The sequence below is a fragment of the Pogona vitticeps genome, chromosome 15 (assembly GCF_051106095.1).
Source record: "Pogona vitticeps strain Pit_001003342236 chromosome 15, PviZW2.1, whole genome shotgun sequence".
Taxonomy (NCBI): Eukaryota; Metazoa; Chordata; class Lepidosauria; order Squamata; family Agamidae; genus Pogona; species Pogona vitticeps.
The window spans coordinates 2,850,674-2,877,661 of record NC_135797.1 but is presented as its reverse complement, the minus strand read 5'-3'; the positions used below and the strand labels follow the sequence as shown (position 1 = coordinate 2,877,661).

Here is a 26,988-nt window from a genome sequence, read left to right as displayed (position 1 = left end):
TGGTTTACATCCATTCTATCCAAGGATCTCCATTCCATTTCAGAAAAAGCCGGCAGGAATGTCGAACCCCCGACCTCTGGCTCCACAGCCAGAGATCTAAACCATTTGAATTCTCCAAATATTTCAAAGCACTTCGTTTTCTCCTTCCCTTTGACCTCCTTGGAAGAGGTGTGCTCTCCATAGTTTGGTAACCACCAGCGACCAAAGCTCTTACATAAGTCACCAATGTTTACCTTTATTAAGAGCAACATGAGAACGCAAGTCATTCCTTGACAGGCAGGGATTGTGACTCCTGGACCAATGTGGTTTTATACCTCTGGTACACTCTGTCTCCATTGTTCTCCTCCCTGACAGTATCTCGCCCCACCAAATTAAAACAATTAATAAATGTGTAGCTAAGCTCCCTGGTTCATATGATCTCTGGCCTGTTGTGACTCACGAAAGAAAAGGTGAAAAAGATAGGGAGGTGGGTAAGAGATTTAATAGATTTCGGACATACCTGGTTGGTTTTGGGAACAATGCTCCTCGTTGGGCGTGACAAAGCTCTTGATCCCATGTATTCACATTCACAAACACGCATGTACCCACAAAGGCATATCCAGGGATAATACCCCGAGAAAGGGCTTAGTTTGGGGAGGGGTTCGAGAGCCCAAAGGAGGGGAAACACCACCTGTTGAATGACTACGGAGAAGACAGGGCTATAAAAGACCCAGCCATCGCTGGTCTCAGCATCCCATCTCGTCCTTGGTCGTGCGGTTGCTTCTGAACAAGGTACGTTTTCTTCCTCTTACCTTGAAGATCTTGGGTTCTGGTTTTCCATCCAAGCTCTGAACCTACCATTCCAGAGCGCTCGTCGGACAAATCAGCTTTCAATGAGATTTCTTTCTGACTCTATTTGATGGGGTTGACGGTGCCTCCCGGGGATATTGGCAGGTCTTTAGATCCGGGTCCTAAGTCCCAAGCTTGAGTCCCTACTAAAAACAAGGGTGGGTGGGTTCTGAGTTGCCAGTTGAGTCTGAATCATTAAAAAAAACTGAGTTGAGTCACCAGTGCGATTTAAGTACAACTTGACGGCGTCTGGAGGCCTCCTGATACCACCCCGAGCATGTCTAAGAAACTGATTGTTCCTGACTTCAGTTAGGATGGAATGCTTCCTAAATATGGGTTTGGCCTAACCGCTTCTGTTGTAGGAATTAACAAGAAACTGGGCTCCAGCATGTAAGGTTTTACCAACGTTCACAGGCATCGTCAGCAAAATTCGCACTGCTAGCCCAAAAAGTCCCCCTTCTGCCTGCATGGGAAAGCGACTCTCCTGTAGACCTTATTGATTCCACTGGGTCTACTCCAGCAACGACGGGATTGAGGTTTTCATATCTGGAGTGGAAAGAACACAAGATTTAAAAACCTTCGAATGCGGGTCACCAAATTAAACCGATTCCCCCCTTCCACACCCAGGGCTTCGGACACTTATTTCTGCTGTGCGTCTCCATCCGGTGCTGAAATTCAGCACGGCACCGATTTTCTCCTGAGGGAGTCTTGATTTCGAATCTCTGGTAGAAAAACAGAGGGTCCTCTCCATGCTTGGAACATGCCAGTTCCAAGTGGAGAAGAATTGCATTCCACAATTGTATCAGAAGGATGTTTTTCCTCACCTAAATTTCCATATTTATGTGTATTTTGGGATGGGAAGAGGCAGAGGTTTGAAAAACTGAAGGCGGAAGGGGCCGCTTTCCCCCCATTTTCTTGTCGTAGGTTGGAAACCAAATTCTTCAGAATGTCTACCAAGACACCAATGCAGGCTGCCTGTGATCAGGTCGTTGAAATCTACGAGACGTATGCTAACAAGGATGATGTCCTGGATAAGCATGAATTAAAGAAGCTGGTAGAGGAGCAGTTTCCAGATTGCCACAAGGTAAGGGCGCTTGAGGATGGAGCTGAATTGAGTCTTCTCTTTTCCAAAGAAACGCCTCTTGAGAAATAGTCACTTTCAGAAACAAGGATAGTAAACGTTGATCAAGGGATTGTTTATAAAATTGGGACCCCATCTGTACAAGATTCAAGGGAAAAGGCAATAAGGCTGGGAAAGGTGGGAGTAAGCAGGATAAGAGGAAGACCCAATGTGAGACAGATAGGATCCCTAAAGGAAACCATAGGCTTGAGTTTGCAAGAGCTGAGCCAGGCGGTTGAGGATGGGGCATTTTGGAGAGGGCTTGTTCAAGGGGTCACCATAAGACAGGAGACTTATTATTATCATCACTGTATTTTCCGTATATAAGACACCCCATGTATAAGACGCCCCCCCCCCACTTTTCTAATCCAAAATTAAGAAATCTAAGTGGGGCTTAGCAAGTGTAGAGGGAAAGGGATCAAAGCGCTGCAGGAGCGCTTTGATCCCTGCTTTTCCCTCCACTTGTTTTTGTTCGCGCCTCAGCTTACTTTCGTGTATAAGACAGCCCTCAATTTTTAGCCTAAAATTTTTAGAGAAAAGTATAGTCTTATACACTGAAAAATATGGTACTTTTATTTTGTTACAGACTTGACAGCCTGTAACAACATATTTTGCCCCCTTAGCTGATAAGAATCGATAAGGCTCTCCCCTTCTCCATCTGATTCTTACGCTAACCTTGTGAGGTAGAACAGATTAAGAGGGCACCCGGTACGTTTTCACGGCTGTGAGGGGTATTTCATTCTGGCTTGTCCAGCCCTTGTTCAGCCTTAAATTTTGGGCTAATTGGTCAAAAGGTCTGATCCAGGATAAGACATTCTCCTACTGTCTTTCCCAAAGCAAGTAAGATTTGTGTTTAGCTTCCACACCTGCTATAATTTGAAGCTGTGCTTCTTTTGACTTGAGAACTTCACTCCTCGTCTGCTTTAATTATTTTGGCTCCCGAGTGTAGTTATGAAAACCTTCCATAATTTGATTTAAGGAGGTGACCGTAGACAGCAGGCTGTCGTCCCGCTCCACCATCTTACTAATCCTCCTCATTCTCCCCCCTTCAGCAAGCTGGCACCAGTCTACCCTCCTGGATCTGCAGGTTTACAACATCAGCAACTTCTTTTATTCGTCAGCTGAGGGCGGACAGCTGTCACGGCTCGGTTGGCTCTTCCTCCCTTGCCCGTTGGGCATCGGTGCCCTGCTGTATAACCCAGACTGGCATGCTCTCTTCTCCCCAAAATTATACACAATGCTTTGCCTGCGACTTTGGTCTGCAGGGTTCAAATCCTGGCCTTCTTGGATCGCCTTTCCTGTCTCTTGTTCGAAAGTTGGGCGTAGGGGAGGCTCGTTGTGTCCAAATTAGGGAGGAACCAGGAAAATGTTGGAGCAACATGATATCAAACCCTCCAAGGAAAGATGGAAAGAACTGGCCCCGTTTAGCCTTGAGAAAAGAAGACCGAGGGGAGATAGGATAGCACTTTTCAAAGACTTGAAAGGGAGAGACAGAATCTGTTCTTGATCATCACAGAGTACAGGACATGTAAGATTGGGCTCAAGTTATGAGAAGACAGATTTGGGCTGAATATCAGGAAAACTTCTTAACTATTAGAGAAGTACAGCATGACCTTGGGAGGTGGTGAGCACACCAATGCTGGAGCAATTTGTCTGATCTGCTTTGACTTGGCTTCCTGCCTTTAGCAGGGGGTTGGACTTGATGGCCTCAGAGGCCCCTTCCAACTTAGTGATTCTCTGATTCCTTCAAGATTCCTCCTCTTTTGCTTCTGGATAGGACAGTCTTTGACCAAAAAGCTTCTGCTTGCCAAACCCTTATTTTAGGAATTGTCCTGCCGTTCAATGAAACACAGATCGTGTTGGAGTCCTTCATTTTCCTCTCTTTTTGCAGCATATCCAAAACAATGAAGCTGTCCACAAACTCTTCCAGGAACTGGACAAAGATAAGAACGGCACCTTGGATTTTCTGGAATGTATGGCCATAGTTGCGAGATATGTCCACGCTACCCATGAGAAGCTTCATGGCCGTGGGGAAGGAAAGGACCCCCATTGCCACCCCCATGGCCACCCCCATGGCCACTAAGAAGGAGAGCTAGCAAGTAGCCGAGGATGATGTCCAGAGAGAGAATGAGATAAATTACGCAATAAATCAAGACAACGCCCCCTCCTTCCTAAATGCTCTTGTTTGGAAAGCAAAGCTTCTGGTGAAAATCAATGAAATAAAATTTTTGCTTGCAAAATGTTGGGTGCGTGATTTCTTAAATCATTGTGGAATGTTTTTGCACTTAAATTGATTCCTGGGAAAGAAAGATTAAGGTTTCTCCTAAAAAAAAAAACCCGAACCACCAAACTTTTCCATATGATCCAAGCCACAAGATGTCGTGTGAGCTGCCAGCTTTAGAAAGGAGCTAGTCAATGCTCGCTGGAGAAGGAAAGTGGGAGGCAGCGGGAAATGAGGAACAGTAAACATGAGATGGATTGACTCCATCGAGGAAGCCACAACCTTGAGTTTGAAAGAGCTGAGCAGGGCAGTTAAGGATGGGATCCTTTGAAGTTAAGGATGGGATCCTTTGAAGGTCACCATCAGTTGGAGTGAGTTGATGGCCTTCTAACAACAACAGGCTGGGAGATGAAAAAAATGGATCTAGTCAGTTCATGACTGTGAGGCCCACCCACGAATACCAGTCAAAGTGGTTCACAGCTTGGAAATGATATGTTTTTTGGATTCCAGATCTCATGCCAGCTGAGAATTCTGGGATCTGTACTCCTAAGAAGGTAACATTCCCAATTAGGTAACATTCCCAATTCCCAACTCTCAATGAGGTGGATATATACCCTTTCCAGGAACAGAGGTGGAGTCACACTATTTATCATTTGCTAGGGAGCAGTGAGAAGGACTGTTTTCATATCCTCATGGTGGCCTTCCCGCTGGGCCAGCTGGTTGGCCAGCAAGAGGACCTCATGCTAGCCTAGACAGGCTGTTGATCTGATCTTCCATAGCATCTCTTCTTGTGCTTATATTCCAAGCATTGTCCCCCAGGAAGCAGAATCCAGGAAGGAAAGGTGATTTTCCTTCTGAGGGACTTTCCTCCCGTTGGACTTTGCAAGAAGCACCTTTGCTCAATGGACTCATCATCATCATTCCCACCAAGGCAAATGGGGTATTGCTCTATGGACCTTCACAAGCGCCCAACATAAGCCAACATTACTCAACCAGACAAATATTCTGTGGGTTGCAGTTCTTAAAACCAACTGGAGGCCCATATCAGTTGAGATGTTTAGAAAAGTTGCGGGAGGGATGATGAAAAGGGCTGCTTCTATTTCAACATCCTTTTGAGAGGCCCTCCAAGACATCATACCACGTTGTGTATGTTGCAAAGACCATAAGACAGAAATTATACGTGCTATGGAGTCAGAAGCTCCAGTATCACGTGGGCATAATTTCCAGTGAAGGGGTCACCTCCAAAGCAACCAACCTTTCACATGAGAGCTGGAAGGAAGGAAGGAAGGAAGGAAGGAAGGAAGGAAGGAAGGAAGGAAGGAAGGAAGGAAGGAAGGAAGGAAGGAAGGAAGGAAGGAGCTAATGATGGATGGATGGATGGAAGGAAGGAAGGAGCTTATGATGGATAAAAGGAAGGAAAAACGGAAGGAAGGAAGGAAGTGCTCCTTTACTTACGCACCATCAGTTTATTTAAAGAAATCTCTCATTTTTATTGAAAAGGGAAATGTTTAATCCTCTAATTGCAGGACCATAGGATTTCTCAATCAGGGTGAACAAATTCTGCCTGTCCGTATCCACATTCAACATATGTAGAGGGCTTTGTGGAGGGAGAGAGGATTGTACAAGACTGAATCATTCCTCTCCTTACAGCACAAACCTGTCCGGCATGAGCGTTGCACAAGACCCCTCGCAGGAAATGCTGCACCCTTCCTTTAGCTGCACAACTAACTGGTTCCATGCAAACATTGACCAAAAAAAATCCAGGGGATTGCTCAATGCAGTGTGTTTGTCTCAACCCTGCTGCCGGTAAATGGAGGACTACATGTTGATGGCCACAGCGCCCCCCCCTTCCCCACGTAGGAATGCTGCTTCAGGAAGACCTCAGTCACATTCCTTGAGCAAGCAGTGACCAATGCTATAGGTGTGCAGATTTGGCAACGACGGAGCATTTCGCAACCGTGCGTGTACGCATGTGTGTGTAAGAGAGGCTGGAGAACAAGGGAGAGTATAAGAAGCAAGAACATCCATCTGGTCTTCGCCACATCTTGGATCTTTCTCTCTCTCCGTCTTGTGGAGCATTGACTTAGGTAAGTTTGTGGGTCTTTGTCTTTCCTTCTGTTGTCTTGGTGGCTGAGCCTTTAGCTGGGACGTAGGAGGCTACTGTGTAAGTCCAATCACTAACCGCTCAAGCAGAACAGAGCCACGGAATCAACTGGACTTTAGCATCCATGTTGACTTGCTGTATGTCTAAGCTCAATGGAGCTGTCCATTGGGATCAGTTCCGATTCTTTCCTTGCTAAGCTGGTTGGCTGTATTGTTCCATCTCAGACGTCCATCCCAAACACAGAACTACCCCGAAGAAGTTCGTAGAGTCTCCTCAACACTTGGGTAAGTCAACTGTGGTATGCTGTTGGAATAACCCACAGCTCATAAACCCAACTTTGTAAGTCAATGCTTTTCTAAAGTCCGGTGGATTCAGTGGTCTGCTCTGCTTGGTGTGGGTTTCCTGATCCATCTGTTGGAGACCAGGGGTCTATAAAGCTGTTTGAAGCTCTCAAGGGTCTCTGGAAGGAGACGTTCCTCGTGCAAGCTGTTGGGGATTGATTTGGGAACAATCTGTACAGCAGGCACATGCTATAGTATTTCAGAAGAAGTGGTTTCAAGATGCTAGTTAGAAGATTGTTCCATCTGACGCAGCATCATCAATGCAAGCATTGGGCGACTCCTGAATCTGGTGAGACCTCTCAAGGGTTTCCAAGATGAAGTACTGCCAACTACACCTGGCAATGCTCATGACCAATCTGGCAACATCTGCATGCAAAGATGATGTTTTATAGCCAGTGGGCCCATTGGCCCACCAAACTCCGGGTTATTTTCATGGAGACGACTTGTGTCTCTCCAGATGTTAGTGGACTGCACTATGGTGATGTTGGCTACAAAAGCTAGGAAGGCTATCCAGCAACATCTGGGGGCACCGCCAATTGACTCTGGAGTATTTTGATTGCCAGGGATAAGCTTCAAGGTTTGGAGATTCGGAGTCTCTCCTATCCCAACCTTGAGATACTTGGGACTAAATTTTTTAAGGAAAACAATAAAATGTTTCATCAGGAGGTTCCACAAACATCAAAGAGAAGTGTTTTTTTTAAACAAATGGCTTCTCTGTTGAACTTCCTGCTGTTATTATTAATATTATGCTTTTTTAAAAAAACAGTTCTAAAGCTCAAGATGTCTCAGACTCAGCTGGAAGCATGCATTGAGACCCAGATCAACGTTTTCCATCAGTATTCCGTGCGCCATGGACATTTTGACACCCTCAGCGCCAAGGAGCTTGAGCAGCTGATTCAAAAGCAACTCCCCAACTTCTTGAAGGTGAGAAACCATTTCCTTTGGAAGAAATTGCTTGGGTTATTTGATGCAAAAGTGCTAGCTTGGGTTTCCTTAACTAAGTTGTTTGAAGTCTGAATACTGGTTGTTCCCTTGTATTACACCAAAGCATGCAAATTGGTGTTGTCCAGATGTTATGGATGATAATTCCCAGCATCTCCAATTATTGTGCATTCTGCGCCATCAAGTCAGAAACGACTTATAGAGGCGCTTTCAAGAGAAGCAAAGTATTTAAGGAATAGTTTTACCGCTTCCACTCCCCCATGTGAGTGCCCATGGCTGAGTGGGGATTTGAACTCTGTTCTTCAGAGTCTTAGTCTAACATTCTAATGACTAGACCACACTGGGAATCCCCTGACTAATAATCAGCAAGGTAAAAAATGGCAAGTTAGAGCACCAGTCTACTTAATCTACACAAAGACTGGCCAAATTCTGATCCTGATGAAAGCTCTCAAGGATTCCTGAGATACGATGGCCATGTTGTTGTTGTTGTTTAGTCATTAAGTCGTGTCCAATTCTTTGTGACCCCATGGACCAGAGCACTCCAGGCCCTCCTCTCTTCCACTGCCTCCCGGAGTTGGGTCAAATTCATGTTGGTAGCTTCGGTAACACTGTCCATCCATCTCGTCCTCTGTCGTCCCCTTCTCCTCTTGCCTTCACACTTTCCCAACATTAGGGTCTTTTCCAGGGAGTCTTCTCTTCTCATGAGATGGCCGAAGTATTGGAGCCTTAGCTTCAGGATCTGTCCTTCCAGTGAGCACTCAGAGTTGATTTCCTTCAAAATGGATAGGTTTGTTCTCCTTGCAGTCCAGGAGGTGGCCATGCTGGGGACTAATTCTGGCCACACTTGGATACAGGAAAGGAAGCTCCTAATGGAGGTAGACCAGGCCTTCAGGATCTCTGAGGAACAGTCAACTGGTGAATACTTGAGTAGACTGGGCCACACAAATGCCCCCTGAGTGGAGGTATTTCTCCATGGAAGAAGAAATAAATAATGGGACTATAATGGTCTGGTCTTTCTGTCAACAGGACTCAAAGAACCCTAAAGCTATCGAGAAGCTGTTCAAAGAACTGGACCAGGACAAGGATAAGCAGATATCTTTTGGAGAGTATGCAGCCTTCCTCTCTCGCGTCGCCATCGCCAGCCATGAGCACATCCACCAAGAGGGCGATGATGGCCACGCCCACCACCAGCACTAAGCCTCAATGGGGAAGCAGAAGAGCCATGCAAATCATCCCAGCTTTCTGAATGGCCACCTGCAAAGAGAGTTCTCTCCCTCCCCCCGGGGTTCCAGCTAATGCATCAAAATAATTAAAAATGTGCATTCCACTCAAATCTCTTTGTCATGGTTTTGTCTGTAAAAAATAAAATAAAATTCAGGATCTGAGAAAAATTTCTGGTCTTGGAGAACGGCGAAGGCTTTAATTAGGGGTCTGCTCATGAGAATTCCCTGTTACATATACTGGAGATCAGACAAGAGGGGGGGAGGATCCTCCAGTTTTTAACCACTTTTTGCAGCTCTGCCTGGGATAGTCCATAGTGGGGGACAATGGGTGTTGCGATCCGACCACATCTGGAGGGACAGACTTCCCTGCCTGTGTTGCTAAACCCCAACAGGTTCCAGACAGAAATGGAGAAATGGTCGCTGATTTTGGAGGATCCTTTTTGTGGCCAGAATCAAATCGAATCATCACGCCCATCAGCTCTAATAGCCACTAATTAAGATTGCCTAGGCTGACTAGTGGCCACTTACATTGATAGGTATAACAAACGAGATTCTGTCCGACACTAATTTTGTTTTTTTAAATCATAAATCTCTGTAATGGTTTCCTGTTCCTCACCCACAAAACAAGAATCATCATCCTCTGGGATTTTCAGCAGATGGGGAAAAATAAACTGAACTTAGCGTTCACGTTTGTTTCAGAAATATAAGACGCTTCTGAGATGGGTTATTACGACACTGTCCATTTTCTTCACAAAAAACCCTCACAACAGGCAGGCTCTTTGCCTGGAGAAATGTTGGCCCTCCAAAGGTGGCTGGATTACAACACCCATCATCCCTGACTAGTCCAGCTAGGGCTGAGCAAGGGAGATGGGAAACAGAGTTTAGAAGTTTCTCAGTCTCTAGCTAGGCGCTCCCACAGAACAGTGGCAGCTGGCTATTCTAATTTTAGAGGTTCAGGGGACCACTCTGGTTTTTCATCCGCACTTTACAGCAACACAGAACACTTTTTTTAGCTCCTGTCAATTGCAGGCTCAAATCCAAATCCAAAATTGTATTCTATTTTAAGTTGAAGCTCACAAAACCCTGCATGGCTACAGGAACGTTGGCTGAAAAGTAATTTTTTAAAAAAAAAATGCTGTAAAGAAAGAAAACATTGAACATTCCCAACCAGCAGGGGTGAATTTTGAACTCATCGTAAAATCCCCCATGATCAGCCCCTTTCCCCGGAGACTCCTAACATGTCGAACTGCTGTGTTGAAACACAGCAAGGAAGCAGTCCCTGCCATCTTCATTGCTACCAGGATTAGGTCTTTTGCAAAGCCAACGGCTCTTAATTGCCCACTGCCGATCAAGCCATGTGGACATTCTTTGCAATATAACAGGGAGAGCTCCTATGAATGTATTTCTGCTGGGGAAACCCATGCTTCCCATAGTTACTGTGAGGATGGCAGCCCAACTCAGAGGGGACAACAGTGCTCTAAATTGGGTCGAGGCATCACCATTTATTGATTTACAAACAGTTTTAGATTTGAAAAATGTAAAAGTGGTGAATCGTCCCTGTTGATCACAATGTTTGCAGGAGTTTGCCCCAGGAAGAGCTGATTGCACTGTAAAACTGGGGAATGATAATAATAACAACTCAGAACTGTAAGGGATCCTATAGATCATCTAGTCCATTTAAGGAGGGCCAGTGGAGAATCGAACTCTCAGCTCTGGCTCTGCAACCAGAGGCCTAAGCCACCAAGCTATCCAGCAGTTGGTAGTAAGAGACAGAAATACTTCCATTAAAGACCCCGGGGAGTGGCTTCTAGCTATCAAAACAATGTTTGATGGATCAAATAACAGGATGAGCAGAGGTCAACTTGGTGGAAGCCTTTTTTGGGTGGGTGCAACCCAACGGGAGTTGACGCCAACCGGTCCGAGGATGAAACGGAGATGCCTCTTGACTTCCTGGTGGGCTGCTCTTCCTCAACTCTTAAGAAACTGGCAACGTCACCCAAAGAAGCAGCTTGAAGAGAAGGATAGGCATTGTCAGCCGGGGGTCCTCACTTCCTCCTCCACCCATCTTGCTCAACGGGTTACACAAGACGTCTACACTTCCACGTTGACATTTGAGGCAGGATGACAGGCCCTGGGAGAAAGAGGAGAGGCCACAAAGCCTCTTTCTCACAGCTTAGTGTGTGTGTGTGGGGTGTCTTTGTGTGTATTCTGGTTGACTAGAGATGCCCTAAAAACATCAGCTCCGGGCCTCCACTATGGATGGGGGGGAAGTCGCTCCCAGGGAATTTCCACCAGAAATTGGTCATTCCATGAACCCTCGCAGAAGCTTAAGGTTGAAGAAGCACATCTTGAGAATTGATCCAACTGTGTACTGGGAAAAGAGCTTTAAAACAATAAACACAAGCTGGAAGAAGAATGGGCCATACTAGTTGGTAGATTCAGGGTTGGAGTTTCACGTCCAACCCTCTACTCTATGCAGAAATCCAAATCAAAGCAGATCTGACAGAAGGTTGCCCAGCTTTCTCTTGAATCGAAGCGCTCACCCTCTCCCGAAGTCATGAGTTCCGTTGTCGTACTTTTCTAACAGTTAGGAAGTTTTTCCTGATATTCAGCCTAAATCTGTCTTCTCGTAGCTTGAGCCCCTTGGTATGTGTCCTGCATTCTTGGATGGTCTTCTACCCGAGCATTCTGGCCATTCATCGATCTTAAAATAATTTGTTATGAATGAAGCAGGCGAGGCTAGGAAGTGAAAAAAGCACTGATGTCTAGAAGAGGTTGTGGAAGTTGGCCTGGACACCCCATGTAAAGAAGGAAGGAGCAGATGGAGGGAGAGAACTTTACGGCATAGAAAATTTGATGCTATGACTTTATGGACAAAGATATGTGTGTGTGTGTGTGTTGCCTTTTCTTCAGCCCTTCCAGCATTCGGGTTAGGAAACTGAGTGCGTTCTTTCTCTCTTGGGTCAACAATCTTGCTTATCTGGTTAGCTTCAGTGCTGGGCTGGTGCTTTTTGTAGCTGGCTGTGTCTTGGGAAAAGGCTGCATCTCTCCAGGTCTATCATCTTGAGGTCCGTAGCTGGCAGCCTTTCCCCTCCATCCTCTTCTCTGCTCCTGCATGAAGGTCAGTCCACCTCCCTTTTGTAAGTCAGGGTTAGTTTGGATTGGGTGCTTGGGCAGCGCGGCTCATGGGAAAGGATGTGGTGGTTATGCTGAGCTTTTGCTTGGTTCGAGGTATGATCCCGAGGAGGTGCTGGGTCTCGCGACTTGTGAGGAGGCCAGGATGGCAAGAAAACTCAAATGGGTATTTTGAGAACTGTGACAAACAGGAGACAGAGAGGGAAAAAAGGGTAAGGGGGAACGGATGTTAGAAAAGACACCTGGTTTGTTTTGGAAGGCAGGCAAAATCTGGAGCTGATGGCACTGCCAGGTGTGAGAACGGGGAGAAGAAGGTAGGGGTGGCTCCATCAGGATCATGGTCTTCTCTCCACCCACCCACTGACCCTGGTGACATGATCTTTGGGCCTCATCAATACCTCCTGTCCTCCAGGTGTTGTCCTCTCCGGCCACATCCATCAGCCTTTTGTACACCTGCTGACCAAGGAGGCCGTACCTGTCCCAGCTTTGTAAGGTGACTGGGTGCCCACCTTGACAATGATATGGACCTCTTTTTGAGTACTGTTCTACGATGCCCATGAGGCTGTGAAAGCCTGCCATGAATGCACAGGGCAATTCTGAGCAGTGTGAAAACCCAGATGCCTTTCTGGAGGTGTCTTACCATGCTCATCTAATGGACTGGATGGTTGTGGGTCATGACAAGGCTGAGCATCACCCATCCTGGTCAATGACCTGGTGGGGTGGGCACCTTCTTATGAGAGGTCTCTGAGCACAGGCTGGGGAAATCCCCATCCTGTTTTGGATTTCTGGGATCAAGGAGGAGGGAGGTTGGACCAGATGGTTTTCAACAATCCATGGACATCTGAGGTTCGGTGAAACATTTTCCACCATGAGGGGACTTGGAGGCTTCTTGGTGGCGGAACGACATGATGGTTCTTCAATTTCCTTCCACACCTTTGGGTCTGGAGTCACGGATTTGAAAAGCAGAAGTGAACCACTGGGGCTTGACACAATCAAAGCATTGGTCAACAACACTGGCTAGTTGCAGTCCTAGAAGGACATCTGACTCTGATACACCCTTCTCTTTCATCACCTCTTCTGAGCTGTGGTGCATGAGTGGATGTGATGGTCTGCCAAGCAGATTCTGATTCATGGTGACCCTAGTAGGGTTTCTAAAGTGTGTGAAATTTCTTGAGGGCACTGGTTTTTGGTGGAGAACTGCAGAGCTGAAAAGGACCCTATAGCAGTGGTCCCCAACCTTGGGCCTCCAGATGTTCTTGGACTACAACTCCCAGAAGCCTTCACCACCACCTCTGCTGGCCAGGATTTCTGGGAGTTGAAGTCCAAGAACATCTGGAGGCCCAAGGTTAGGGACCACTGCCCTATAGGTCCTCAGTTCCAGCTGCTGTCAAGCGAGCTAACTTCATCCCCTCCACCACCTCCAGGATGGTCTCCTCTTGTGTGAAGACAAAAAGGTTGGCCTGGAGAAGGAAGATTACCCACATTGACAAGGAGGCCGCACCCTTGAACTGCTTTATGGAGCTGGGGCTGTCCCGCAGCAGGAAGCTGTAAGCCACCAGTTGCAACAGGTCTTTTAAAACCTTGTCTTCAGGCGAGTGGGGCAGCATTCCTTGGCAAGCCCAAGACGAGAAAAAAAGAGAGAAATCCTAAGCCTGTCCCTCTGCTCCAAAGAGGGGAACAAAAGCAACAGGGAAGACTTCTCATGGGGTTACACGGTGGTCCAGAACTGAATCTGGACATCTTTCCGTTCTCAAAGAAGCTGGGGAGGTGGTATGGGTTAAAAACGACATGCCAGTTTGAAACCACCACCACCTCTAACATCATTCCTTCTCTGTTGTTGTAATTTGTCATATTAAGACAGGTCGTCATAACCATCATCATTATCATTTTCGACCTGCATTGCTGGAGGGGACCTTTTGGATCACTGAGTACCGCCATTGTCAAGGAGGCACACTGGGGAATTGAACTCCCATCTTCTGGCTCTGCAGCCAGAGACCTAACCCGCTGGGTTATCCATGGGACTCCATTCAAGCAGTTTTCAGCCCATGTTGTCTGTTGTCCACAGTAGAGTCAACCCTGGTGATATATAGATGGCTTGCCTTGCTTGAGAAAGGCTAAGTTACTGGTGGGTTTCATGGCTTCTGACATGATGGAACATAATTTGGGCCAAACTATATTTTCCCCACACCCATAGAGACAATTTTCTGACCCCTGCCTTTCCCCCCCACATGCCCTGCCTCAATGTATGTTGCTCTTCCTGAGTCCCCAGGATATGTGGATTGCCCCTTAACACCAGTCACAGGGGCCTCAGCAGAAAATATTTTTTTTCTGGACCTCAAGCCAGTCATAGTTGAGTTGAGTTGAGTTGTGTTGACTTACGTTGACTTGACTTGAGTTGAGTTCATTACCATTTTAGGTAGTCCATACACACCCAGGAGATCACAAAATTGGCCTGATAACTCCCCCCCATGCCAGGTTGCCTTTCTATGGTGCAACAAAATGGCTTGACAAGATCTTTACGTTAGAACCCAGACTCTTAATTAATTGTTCCTCTCCAACAGGTTTGTGTGGCTCTCTTCCCAAACCGTCCTCAGTCATCTCACTGTTGTTTTGTTGAGAAGGAGCGTGGGTACGAAGGTGGGCATCTACGAGGGGTTGAGAAGTTATCCTACACTTTCTGGAGGTCCGTGTGTGAGAACAGCCAGAAACAGAAGCATAAAGATTCCTCTTTCACTTGTTTCCCAACCTTTCCTTCCTTTTCTTTTAAGATTCCCTGAAGAAAAGTCTTGTCTATTGGATGGCTTCTGCTGCCTCTTTGTGGCGTCTATGAAGAAGGCAGCCTGACCGAAAAAAATACCATCAGATTAGGGCTGACGGATCAGGTTTACCTAAGTTTTTGCTTGAAGAATCTCTTTCTCATCAGTTCCTTTGAGAATGGAGTTAAACCTCTTGGTGTAGAGCCATCGAGTAGCGTTCCACAACATTCTCTTCTTCTCTTTTCTATCCACAGTAAGTACAAATGGTCTACACAGAAACAGGCTTCCACTCTTGGCCCATCTCTAGACAATTCCTCCCAACGCTGATTGGCAACCGTTCTCCATGATTTCAGGCTGGTTTCCATCCCTTTCCTTTTCTTTCATCCGAATGGAATTTTATCAAGACGTTTGGACACAAACTTTGGTCAACTCTTCCCTTCGTTGGGACCAAGGAAGAGAACGGAGGGTGGTGGTGGAGGAGCAGAAGTTCCTCTTGGAATGCTCTTAAGACTGGCCATTAATGTATTCGCGAAGGCTTTCACGGCCGGGATCTGATGGTTGTTGTGGGTTTTCCGGGCTCTTTGGCCGTGTTCTGAAATTTGTTCTTCCTGACGTTTCGCCAGTCTCTGTGGCCATGGGCATCTTCCGAGGACTGGAGTAGGAACGTTGTCCATGCGCTGTTGCTGTTTGTTGGATAGTTGGTGTTTGTTGCATAGTCTCAACTATCCAACAAACAGCAAGAGAGCATGGACAGAGTTCCGAGTCCAGTCCTTGGAAGATGCCGGCCACAGAGACCGGCGAAATGTCAGGAAGAACAGAACACGGCCAAAGGGCCTGAAAAACCCACAACAACCAACTGGCCATTAAATTCACATGGATGGGTCTTCTAAAACCACATGAGGAAGCTACTGTATCTCATTTTGGTCTAACTGGAGACCCTTTGTCCATCTCTCTTAACTCTGTGCCCAGCTGTGAAACTCTTCTGCCTTATCTGCTCCTTGATCCTTTGAGTTGGAGAAATGAGGATTGATATCTAGGACCTTCTTCATGGGATGAAAGCGCTTTGCCACCTTTCTCCTCCCGTGTGTGTATATGTGTGTGAGTTTCACTGAACAGAATCACTACCGCCCTTATCAAGCCACCGAGCATGTCTAAGGCTCTTGACTCACCCGTGACTCATCTGTTAATAACAGGGTTGTAACAATGACATTACACAGGTTGCTATATAGGGACCTTCCTCAAAAGTTGGTCCCTTAATTAAGCTCAGGGAAGAGAAGGGTCACATTTTCTGGTTCTGCCTTCATGATGCCATGGAGGAAGCTTCCGATTCAAAAGCACATGGCGTTACCGCTTGCCGTAAAATCTCCCGCCCACACCCTTTCTGCTGTAAAAAGCTTTCTGATTTCCCTGTTAATCCATCACCTGCCTTCAAACAGAAGGGATAAGAGAAAGCCGAGGCTTTTCGGAAGGAAGCTTCTGCTCAGACAAGGTGCTAGAGGTAGGTCCCAAATTCTGTGTTTTTTTTTAAAACCTGAAGATTATACATTATCCAGACATGTATTAAGTTTTTGTTTTGGGGAATCTTGCCACTCCAGATGTTCTGGGCTATCACACACATCATCCTTTACTCTTTGCCTTCCTTTCCTGGTGTGATGGGACCTAAAGTCTCACAATTTCTGCAGGGACAAAAATGTTCCCCACCCTGGACTAAATATGAAGCTTGGAACAGGGGACCTGGAGGGAGAATGTATCGATATGAACCAAGTTTATTGTGCTGGGTTCCCAGACTTAAGTCTTTCAGCTTAATGGATCAGATCCAGCATTATTCTGGTGAAGGAATGGACAACTTCTGATCTTCCAGGCTCTGTTTGACGGCCTCTTCCCTTGTGTTCCACCATTATCCAAGCTGATGAGGCCAACAAAGACATATAGAGGACCAACATCTATAGTCTTCTAGAACAAACTCTTGGTTGCAGTCTTCGGCAACCAGATGCCTCTGGGATGTCCACAAGTTCACCACCCCTCCGGTAGTTTTGTTCAAACTGCTTTTATCATTCAGATGTTTGCACCTGCATTGGGAAGGTACAGGTGAGTTTTCACCTCACCTGGTGGCCCCAAGCCTTCAGATACTGTAAGGAGAAAGACTTCATCTTCAACAAGCATGCAAACCAGGATCCAGAGAGTAATCCATCACCATTATATCATGAACACTATGTATTTCAGATCCTCTGGTCTCTCTGGTTTGGATTAAGAGAAAATGTTTGGTGGATCTATATTACTCCACCGCTTTTACCAAATTCTGAGGTTGGGAGTTCGATTTTCCACTGTGCCTCCTTGACAGGGGCTGGACTTGATGATCTATGGGATCCCTTCCAGCTCTGCTGTTCTGAAACGACTATTATAATTTGCCACAGGTTGCTTCTGAGCTATTGGGCCAGGACGCCAACAGAAGGAAGATGGTCATGTTGAAGACCCTTCTGCTTCTTCTAGGCAGTTTGCCAACAGGTGAGTTGTGGTACAGTCCTCTGCGTGACTCTTGTGGTACGGTCCTCTGCATGACTCTTGTGGTACGGTGCTCTGCCTGACTCTACCACCTGACCTTATAGTTGGAGGAGGTACAATATTGTCAAGCATGGGGAAGCTGTGCCCCTCCACGTGTTGCTGGACCTGAACCCCCTACAGACCCAGAGAGTCACTGGATGATGGACATTGTAGTCTTCCAACACCTTAAGGTGGCACAGCTGCTCTGTCATCATTCCAATGGATCCCTTCGCATGTGGCTCTAACCTCATATATGAACTCAGTTGTACAAATATTGAATTCAGTGAGACAGCACAGCAAGCACACATTTCCAGTTGTGTTAAAATTATGGCCCTGGTGATGACAGACCAAGATGACGAGATTTTATTACTCCTCATTAGCAGTCAGGGTCCGACTGACTGAGCTGAAAATGTTTTCGCCTGCTCAAAATCGGTCACGGTTGGTGAGAAGACGCTCCATCTCAGAGAGAACTTACATGAACTGATGTAGCAGCTCTGAGCTCTGGGATTTATAAGGCCCCGTGGCAATGGATTGGCTCTTGATGGTCAGCTGATGGGTTGGTCAAACTACTGCCATCTAGAGGGCATTGTCAGTATATATATACTGACAATGCCCTCTAGGTGGCAGTAGCTTGACCAACCCATCAGCTGACCATCAATTTTATTTATTTATTTATATTTTTACTCACCCACTGTGAAGTTGGTGGGACTGAGAGAAAGGCCTCCCTTGATGATCTTAATTCCCAAACAGGCTCATAGAGGGAGATGCAGTCTTTTAAATAGCCTGGAGCCAAGCTGTTTAGGGCTTTAGCGGTTAAAACCAGCAACACACAAAGCTCATAACAAAGCTAGCAATGACACTGCTGCCAAGGTGCTGTAGATAGACTGCTGCAGTTCTTGGAGACCCATGCTTCTCCTAACCACTTCAGCAACCTCCAACGTTGTGTTTCCACAGTCACTCCCTGTTTCCAGCTCATCACCCCCTCCAAGTGGGGAGCCAAGCCTGCTAACTGTTCCGCACCCTTGCAGACCACCCTGCCGGAATATGCCGTCATCATCCACACGTCCGGAACTCCCTGCAGGTCCCACGCTGAATGCGCGAGAGAGACAAGGAACGTCCAGGATTACCATCAACGCATCAAAGGGTGGTGTGATATTGGCTACAGGTGAGATCACGGAAGTACCCACAGGGTTGTCTTCTTGTGTAGAAGATGATCCTTTTGTTTTCCTTTGCCAAAGCTACTTTTATAAATGCAACCGTGACTTGGTGAGCTTCTCCAGAGTAGACGGTCCCACCAGGGTAGACAAACGGGGTGGTGCCACTCGTCCGATGGTGAACAGCCAAGGGTTGTTTCATCACAGGAGTGCTTGTAGAAGGGGTGGAACCCTGCACTAACACACCGGTGGGACTTTCGGCTTTGGACCTTGGACGAGAGATACAGTGGTGCCTCGCTTTACGATTGCCCTGCATTACGATGATCTTTTTGTGATCGCAATTGCGATCACAAAACAATGTTCTGAATGGGTTTTTTTCGCTTTGCGATGATCGGTTCCCTTCTTCGGGAACCGATTCTTCGCAAAACGATGATTTTCCTCCAGCTGATCAGCGGTTTCAAAATGGCCACCGGGTAAATAAAATGGCTCCCCGCTGTGTTTTTGGACGGATTCCTCGCAAGACAGCCACCGAAAATGGCCACCCTATGGAGGATCTTCGCTGGACGGTGAGTTTCCAGCCCATTGGAACGCACTGAAGGGGTTTCAGTGCGTTTCAATGGGCTTTTTATTTTCGCATTACGACGTTTTCGTTCTACAGCGATTTTGCTGGAACGAATTAACGTCGTAATGCAAGGCACCACTGCATAACCTTAGGAGTCAAGCCAGCTGTGTAAACAGGATAGAGTAGGAAGAAAACTCATGTCTCCATTTCTGACCTTCCAGCTTCCTGATTGGTGAAGACGGATATGTGTACGAAGGCCGAGGCTGGCGCAACGAAGGTGCTCACACTTATGGCTACAATGATTTGTCGCTCGGCATTGCCTTCATTGGCACATTTACTGGTAAGTTTGGTGATATCTTGGTAAAGAAACACAGTCGCACTCACCGAAGGCAATGCCTATAGGGCAGGGCTGAGCAACTGTGAATCTTCAAGAGGTTGATGGGCTTCATCCGTCAATGTCTTGATGGATGAAGCCCATCAAGATGGGCTGTTGATGGATGTTGATGGTATAGTATCTCGGTGGGAAGACATTGGGACCATCATGCCTTTGAGGTTTAAGGACTGGACATGTTCTTCTCCCAAAGCCGGTGTGAGCAGACTTTGGAGGCACAGTTACTCGTGGTTGACACAAAGTGGTATCCGTAGTCTATGGGATTCTGGCTTTCTTGGTATCGAAAATCCCTTCTGTTGACCAACAGCCTTGACGGTACAGGGGGTTGAACCACCACGGTGACAGATCCCCTGTCTTCAGTCCGGTAATAGGTGGAGCTTCCTTGAAACTTATCTGTCCTGTGTTGTTCTTTCACGCAAGAAACCAGCGAGTGAATTGACTTGTTTATGGTGCTAAACGATGGGGTGGAGAAATGAAGCACTGCTTGTAGGTTAATAGCACCCAGTGATGTTTGCAGGATGTGCCCAGCCCAGGGGTTGACCGTTCCAGTGGTTATCCGAAAATCTTGAGTATGCCTTGGGTTTTTGAGTCAGCTACAGCTGATGGGACATGCAGTCCAAGACCCAACCCTGCTTCATTGTTGCTCTCTGTTTACCCCATAAATGCTCACAGATATTACACTGGGGAAAGGTTCTCCAAAATGCCATAGCCTTCCCGGCAGTCTCTCCACCCTTCGGACTGTATGTCGTGCATAGGATCATCGAGTCATCAGAGACATGCCAGAAATGGGAGGCTCTTAAAAGCATACACCGTGGGTTGTGTTAAAGAGGTGGGTGGCGGCGATGGAACACAATCACAGAAGTCAGCCTGCTTCAGGAATGTGGCTTTGGCAAATTCTGATGGAAACTAGCACCCTGGACTTACCACAAAGTCAAAATATGTCTGTCCTTTGGAACTGAATTGTTTCTGGATTGTGATATGCCATTCTTAACCAAATATACCAGAATAAGACCCAGAGATGTATTTGGTCACAGGTTACAATTTTATCTGATTTTTGCATTATTTCCAGATACTAAGATGTATTATTTTGGACTGTATCCCTGAGCATAGCCCAGGGAGAATGGGGGTTTCCTCAGAATCATAATACAGGAAAAAGTAACTTTTCTGATCTCATGCTTTAAAAAATGACACAGTTTGACAGCCCCTTTCACAAGTGGGCTTTCCGAGGTCAACTGTTGACTTGTTAAGTTCTAGAACGTGGACTTCTAGATGTTATTAGATGTCAGCTCCCCAAAGCCACACCCCGGAGGGCCAAAGATCAGGGCATTATGGGAGTTGTAGTCCAACAAGATAGGGGTCTGTGAACCCCTAGCCTCCAGCGGCCTTTGAAAAGCTATAGACTTTGAGATTCGTTGGGCAACAATTCCCATGTGAGCAAGCCTTTCTGGGTCACCTGTGTGTTGCTTGGGGATGATGGGAGATGTACTCCAACATTTCTGGATGGTGGTGGGTAGGGTTCAGCTGAGCCTACAGGAGGAGAGATGGGGTGGTCCTAAGTTTGTAGGGATGCATTTTGTAATATGAAGGAATATGTCTATGAGGTGGTCAAAAAAGGACCTTCTTATCTTCTAGAGAAACTTCCCAACCAAGCGGCATGGAAAGCACTAAAGTGTCTGCTGGACTTCAGTGTGAAGGTCGGTTATTTGGCCTCAGATTACCTCATCGTAGCCCACAGCGACATCAGCGATATGGTATCGCCTGGAGACCCCGTCCGCCAAGAACTTACCAAGTGGTCAAACTATAAACACAACTGAAGATCGATTCTACCACCTATGCAGTCTTTGGCCTTCAACGCTTGCTGTGGAAGTATATGAAGAAAAAGAAAAAAGAAAATGGCGATATATATATATATTAGACTATGGGTGGGCCTTGTAGCCAGAGGTTGGGAGTTCGATTCCCCCACTGGGCCTCCTTGATAGGAGCTGGACGTGATGATTCAGCTCTGCCGTTCTAAGATAAGGAAGAAGAAGAAGAAGATGGAATGGTTTCTCTTCTTCTTCTTTAACAGCCTTCCCTTACAGTTTTTGCTCTGGAATTTTGCTAAATTGAGGGTTTCCCTCCACATGGTTTACAGCCCTTTCTTCTTGAACTGAAATGCTGTTTCATACTGCTCAATTATATACTTTTTTTGGGCATGTGTTTCAGTTTAAGCTTTGGAAAGAAAACAAATCTTACATCAGATGCATTGTCAGACAGGAGAAAGGATAGATCAACATGATGACACAAGAAACTCTGTGGTGTTTTGAATCTTAATGGTAATGTGTTCAAAAGTGGTGTTTTGAATCTTAACGGCAGCGTGTTTAATAAAGGAACGCACAGTCTCTCTGTTCTGGGATTCGTAGCAGCTTGGTGTTTAATTCTGAGTCAAGAAATAGTGTGGGTTTTGAGGGAGAAGAAGGAAAAAATGACAATTTGTGAAAAACATGCTTTTAAGACAATTTTTCCTGGTTGTACCTTCTTAATGGGATTGGGAAGAAATCTAGTGTGATAAAAAGTAAATAAAGCAACTGATGTTTTAAAAATCCATCGAATATTATCGCAGAGTGAATATTCAAACATTAAAGCAGTTGGGTGGGAACAGGGAACAAGAGGTGTCGGTGTGGCCATGACATCGGATCTTTCCCCCAAAGAGTGAGAACTCCAGTAGAGCGTTCCCCTCAGGCAGATATAGAGCCACTTAAATTCATGGTGACCAACTGGAGACCCTTTGGTTTCCATGGATCTGCTCCAAATATGACTAGATTTGGGTCCCAAGGGATGGGATCTTCCAGTGAATGAGCTGACAGAAGGTGGGACCTCAACTGAGCTACCCATTTGTGTTTGTAAGATGGTTCTTGCCATCATATGTACATCAAAACATGCTGTACAGTTCCTAGACAATTAACTCGCAGTCTCGTTTTTTGGTGGGCCAATGCGCCTCTCATGGATTGATCCCAGCCGTGAAGCTGAGTCGATGACAAACTTATTGAATTAGTTTGCTAAATTTAATCCATAGATCAAGTGGATGGTGGCATCAGAACTGGCTTAGCTTGATGCCCAGAACTGTTGCTGCTCTCAGCGTGTGAGACATACTCTTTTTCCTCACTCTCTGGATTCCACTACCAGCTTAGGGCCAGATCATTCCCTTGTTTCTCCTTCTCTCTCCTTCTCTTCCTCGCATGGATACCTTCCTGATCACCTGGGAGTGTTCCACCTCCAACGCAGGAGGAAAATGGAACAACAACAGCAACGGAGGAGCAGGTTTTACAAGAAGGAGACTTCATCATCCACCACCCACTTTCTCTAACTGATGGGCATAAAAGAAGGAGGAAGTAGACAGCTGATTTTTACTAAGGTGCATTTGTACAGATAGTTTCTTCCCAGTCCACCACATGGTACTGCTGAACTGGGTAAGTCTGGAGATTATCTTCATAATTGGTTTTGATTTAGAATTCCAGGGTCAGTTTGGAAGTCCAAGACACCCTTGTTCAGGTCCCTGTTGTGAGATGTTACAGGCGTTGCGAAAGCTGCTGTCCATGATGACTGCTCATCCCCCAAGATCGATCTCTCGACTGCGGCACATAGGACACCGAACAGCAGATCCAGTGTGGCAATATTGAGAAGTCATAACAGAGCATGGAAGGGACTAGTTGCAGCTTATTGACCATCATCCACTCCGAAATCAAACAATTTCCCATCTCAAGCACTAGCTGACAGTTTTCAAAGCCTCTACAGGGCCTGATGGAAATAAGAGATAAAAATGGGTGTTGCCTAAATTGCTGATGATCTCCAGATCCAGATCTCCTTATGACCTCATCTGTTGGTTGCATGTAGATGTTTAACCACTCAGGGGCAGGACAGAACCTTAAAAATACCGTATGCACTGGGAATATACAAGGGCTACCTGTGTCCTCCCCCAGTAGACAGATGGTTTTGTCTTTGATGCTTCTTCCCTTATGTTACGCTTTGAGTGGAGAGAGAATGGGACATCTAGTATAACTTCTGAGCAATGTATTAAAGACCTGCTGGATAGCTCAGTGGTTTAAGTCTCTGGCTGTGGAGGGTTCAATTCCCCACTATGCCACTTTGACAGGGGCTGGACTTAATCATCCATAGGGTCGCTTCCAGCTTTATCATTCTAAGCTCATGATGATGACGATGTTAGGTTTAAAATGGGCTGAAGGGAAGTCTCTCGTTCTGTCGGTCTTTCTCTTAACCTTAATTGCAGAAGAGGTAGCCAAGTCTTGGTTGGTTGGTTGGTTGGTTTCTGCTTTGAAATTAAAGTGGTTTCAGCACCACAGACCACTGCATGATTGTGTTGTGGGTGCTTCGTGTTGCTTGCCACCTAGGAAGTGAAGACACTCCCAGGACCACATCCTGTAGAGGCCTCAAAAGTTGGCCAACAGGCCTGCTGCTTAGGCAATTAGTGGCCCCACAATTGCAGCATTCAACGACCCATTGTGCCTCTACTCCTGGATTTTTTTTTAGCAACAAGAACATTTCCTCTTCACTGGTTGGAGAAATATTACTAATTTTTTTAATCCCATTATCCAATTTAAATAAAGGCACCAGCTAATTTGAAGCCTAAAGATCCAATCTAAAATAATAGCCAGGCAGGACATTTAGACCGCTCTGAAACACAGCTACAAAATCCTGTTGTTAAAAATTATAAGACAGCAAGACCAAGCATACATAATTGGGTGCAATGCTGATCCTGTAAGTTCAGTCTGTGTCATTATACCCATATTTCAGAAGGACAAGCTGAGGTTGAGACAGTAAGTTGGCCAAACTCAAGCTCATGAGGTACTATAATTGGTTCCGTGGAATTTGAACCCGGAGCTTCCTGGTTCATAGCTTTCCTCAGCCTCCCCAGAGATGCAGACCTTTGGAGTGAGACAGACAGACTACAAAACCTGTCTTTCTCTGTGGGTTGGGGATAATGGACTTTGTAGCCAAAAAGACGGTGGGTTGGAGGAGTCTGGTTTAGCCCTTCTCTACCATGCTACCTCAGTTGTCAACACAGGCGATAAGCTCCTGTGTGACTAGGTGTTGATGCTGATTGTCCTGGCATTAATTTGGATGGGTGTGGGAGTTGTGTGTGGCCTATTTTCTTGACTGAGTCATTGTTAAAAGCAGCCCGTCCATCATCCACCTCCTTGTTTTCCCAAGCTGAAGAAATGGATCATAATGTCTGAGGCGACAACTTGAGCAGAGTTGGAAGAACAGGGACTTTCAGCCTCTCCTCTGCTTGGTTGCCTTCACTGGGGCCTCTTCAGACCAGCCTTCCTGGATCCTTGCTGGACTCACCAAGACCCTTCCCTGAAGATGTCCAAGCTGATCAAAGCCTTCACGGACCTGATCGAGGGCAACTCAAAGGCCAGCCACAAGAAGGTGAAGACAGCAGAGACGTTCAAGAGGAGTGAGTTTAAGAAGCTAATCCAGCAGGAGATGCCACCTGTCAAGGTAATCTTTTAGAGATACAGGTTGTTGTTTAGTCATTTAGTCATGTCCAACTCTTCGTGACCCCATGGACCAGATCACGCCAGGACCTCCTGTCCTCCACTGCCTCCCGGAGTTGGGTCAAATTCATGTTGGTTGCTTCGATGACCCTGTCCATCCATCTCATCCTCTGTTGTCCCCTTCTCCTCTTGCCTTCACACTTTCCCAACATTAGGGTCTTTTCCAGGGAGTCTTGTCTTCTCATGAGAAGTATTGGAGCCTCAGCTTCAGGATCTGTCCTTCCAGTGAGAGAGACAGGAGCATCATCTAAATGTGGGACTCAGCATATGAACAGAGGAGGGAGTAAGGAAGAAGGAGGAAGCAATTCCTAGTGAATCATCTCAACTTTCGTAACTGACCCCAAAATGGGACCAGTGTCTTAGGCTACTGGGAGGAAAGACGTGTAGCAATGTTATGAAGCATCTCTCTGTACAATCAGCCAATACTGCTGTAGGGTTTGAAGCAAGGGTGGGCAGATCTAATGAGAAGGTTCTCCAGGTGATCCTCAACAGATTGACAGAAGTTTCTGATTGTTCATTGCTTAACTACGCGACAGCTCAAAAGCCTCCTCCCCAATTAATAACAATGTCGTTGAGTCAGTTCTAACTTATGGTGACCCTTTTCAGGGATTTTCAGGTAGAGAATACTCAACGTGGTTGACTCTTCCCTTCGTCTGGGGTGCCCTGGGGCTGTGCAGCTGGCCCAGGGCCACCCAGGCTGGCTCTTCTCTCTGGAGGCTCAGCGAGGAATCAAACTCCAGATCCCTAAATGACTGTCCAGCCAGTTGCCTCCCCAAATGGATTGCCAAAAAAAGGAAGCCATATTTCTCAGCCTGTTGGGTCCCTCAAATGACCCTGAACATCTCATGTCCGCTGACCCCCGTTTTGCTTGAAATTTGTAATCCTGTGGCTATGCATTCGTTTTTTCTTGATGCTTAGTCTTCAGGCTGGTTATTTATCACGTTCCTCTCTTTCTCCTGCTGCTTCTGGCAATCTTGTAGGTCCAAAGAACAAGCAGCAATAAATATAAGCACATGAAAAACTCCCTCGATGCGGATGCTGAATTGATGGACAACAAAGAAATCATGCCATGAGCATGGCTTATGGTAAATTTGACCGAGCTGCGATAGGAAAGAAGGTAATTTCCACGGGAATATATAAAATTAGAATATTATTCTCAAACTTCCTCAACTTTCTGTACGTCAATATTTTTTAACTCAAAAAGTCTTAGTACACCCTCTAGTGGCCACAATTTGCCCTTATTTTTCTTTACCAAGTTAGAACCAAGTTTGAAGACTCAGAGGCGCCCCCTAATGGTGACCAGGGGAATATTTTGAGCCAGTATGGGGTGGATTCCTGCCCTGAGCAGGGAATGGGATTTGATGGCCATATAAACCCCCTTCGACTCGATTATTCTATGATTCTATGTGCTGGAAGGCTTTGGGCCATTGCTGTCCCATTGCCATTGGACTACAAGTCCCATCGGTCTTGCTAGAGAAGCCGATGGTGAGCAGGATGGGAATAGCAAGCCCTTCCCGACATAGAGGAGGCATACAATGTACATTTCTGAGAATTCTTGTAGGTGTGCTGTGAAAAAATAAATATAGTTGTTACAGTTAGAGAATGCAAGGGTGTATTTTGGTAATGCTAAGACTTGAGCTGAGCCCTCGTCAGCTTACGCACCTCTTTCTTGTATCACAAAAATGGAAAATTGCGGGTTAATGCTATGTGATGTTTTGTGTTGATTCCCTGCTTTTTGTCTTATAGGATTCTGACCTGCGTTCGAAGAAATTTTTGACCTACTCCCCCAAACCATTAATGCTACAGGATGGCACCAAGGAAGACCTTTTTTTGGAGGGGGAAAAATGTACGAGAACGGATTATTATTGTTGTCATTATATGGAGTGGCACTGTTTAACAATCCAATGTAATTATATTTTTGTCCTGTAGAAAAGCAGAATTTGTGAATTCTGCTCTCTTGAATTATAAATTATAAATTCAAGAGTCCTTCCATCAGTATAGCCACAAGACACACTTTTTAAAAGAGATGGGTAGGGTTCAGCACCGTGAATAGCTCCCATAAAGTTCGGACTAAAATCTGAAGTGGATTGGCTGTTTGACTGACATATGGGC

The 26,988-nt window shown here is 46.1% G+C and overlaps 2 protein-coding genes and 1 long non-coding RNA gene across 3 annotated transcripts; all 3 read left to right on the top strand.

Moving 5' to 3' along the window:
- The first annotated feature begins 5,786 nt into the window (after positions 1-5,786).
- On the top strand, positions 5,787-8,889 carry LOC110088456 (protein S100-A12). The gene is made up of 3 exons (XM_020810752.3): positions 5,787-6,256; positions 7,381-7,538; positions 8,583-8,889. The coding sequence occupies exons 2-3, from the start codon at positions 7,395-7,397 to the stop codon at positions 8,751-8,753; spliced, it is 315 nt and encodes a 104-aa protein (XP_020666411.1). The 5' UTR covers positions 5,787-6,256; positions 7,381-7,394; the 3' UTR covers positions 8,754-8,889.
- Positions 8,890-14,558: 5,669 nt separating this feature from the next.
- LOC110088480 (peptidoglycan recognition protein 3) lies at positions 14,559-23,761 on the top strand. The gene is made up of 5 exons (XM_020810793.3): positions 14,559-16,168; positions 17,085-17,175; positions 18,166-18,376; positions 19,149-19,267; positions 20,951-23,761. The coding sequence occupies exons 2-5, from the start codon at positions 17,127-17,129 to the stop codon at positions 21,130-21,132; spliced, it is 561 nt and encodes a 186-aa protein (XP_020666452.3). The 5' UTR covers positions 14,559-16,168; positions 17,085-17,126; the 3' UTR covers positions 21,133-23,761.
- An 855-nt stretch (positions 23,762-24,616) lies between these two features.
- On the top strand, positions 24,617-26,707 carry LOC144584941 (uncharacterized). The gene is made up of 3 exons (XR_013539438.1): positions 24,617-24,820; positions 25,857-25,993; positions 26,623-26,707. It is a non-coding gene; the product is annotated as an uncharacterized LOC144584941 (long non-coding RNA).
- The last annotated feature ends 281 nt before the right edge of the window (positions 26,708-26,988 follow it).

Excerpts from the sequence above, each read along its gene's own strand:
- LOC110088480 (XM_020810793.3), top strand. The coding sequence starts at position 17,127 with ATGGTCATGTTGAAGACCCTTCTGCTTCTTCTAGGCAGTTTGCCAACA. Across the intron at positions 17,176-18,165 it reads TCTAGGCAGTTTGCCAACAG|TCACTCCCTGTTTCCAGCTC; the intron begins GTGAGTTGTGGT and ends GTGTTTCCACAG. Across the intron at positions 18,377-19,148 it reads TGGTGTGATATTGGCTACAG|CTTCCTGATTGGTGAAGACG; the intron begins GTGAGATCACGG and ends CTGACCTTCCAG.
- LOC110088456 (XM_020810752.3), top strand. The coding sequence starts at position 7,395 with ATGTCTCAGACTCAGCTGGAAGCATGCATTGAGACCCAGATCAACGTT. Across the intron at positions 7,539-8,582 it reads AACTCCCCAACTTCTTGAAG|GACTCAAAGAACCCTAAAGC; the intron begins GTGAGAAACCAT and ends TTCTGTCAACAG.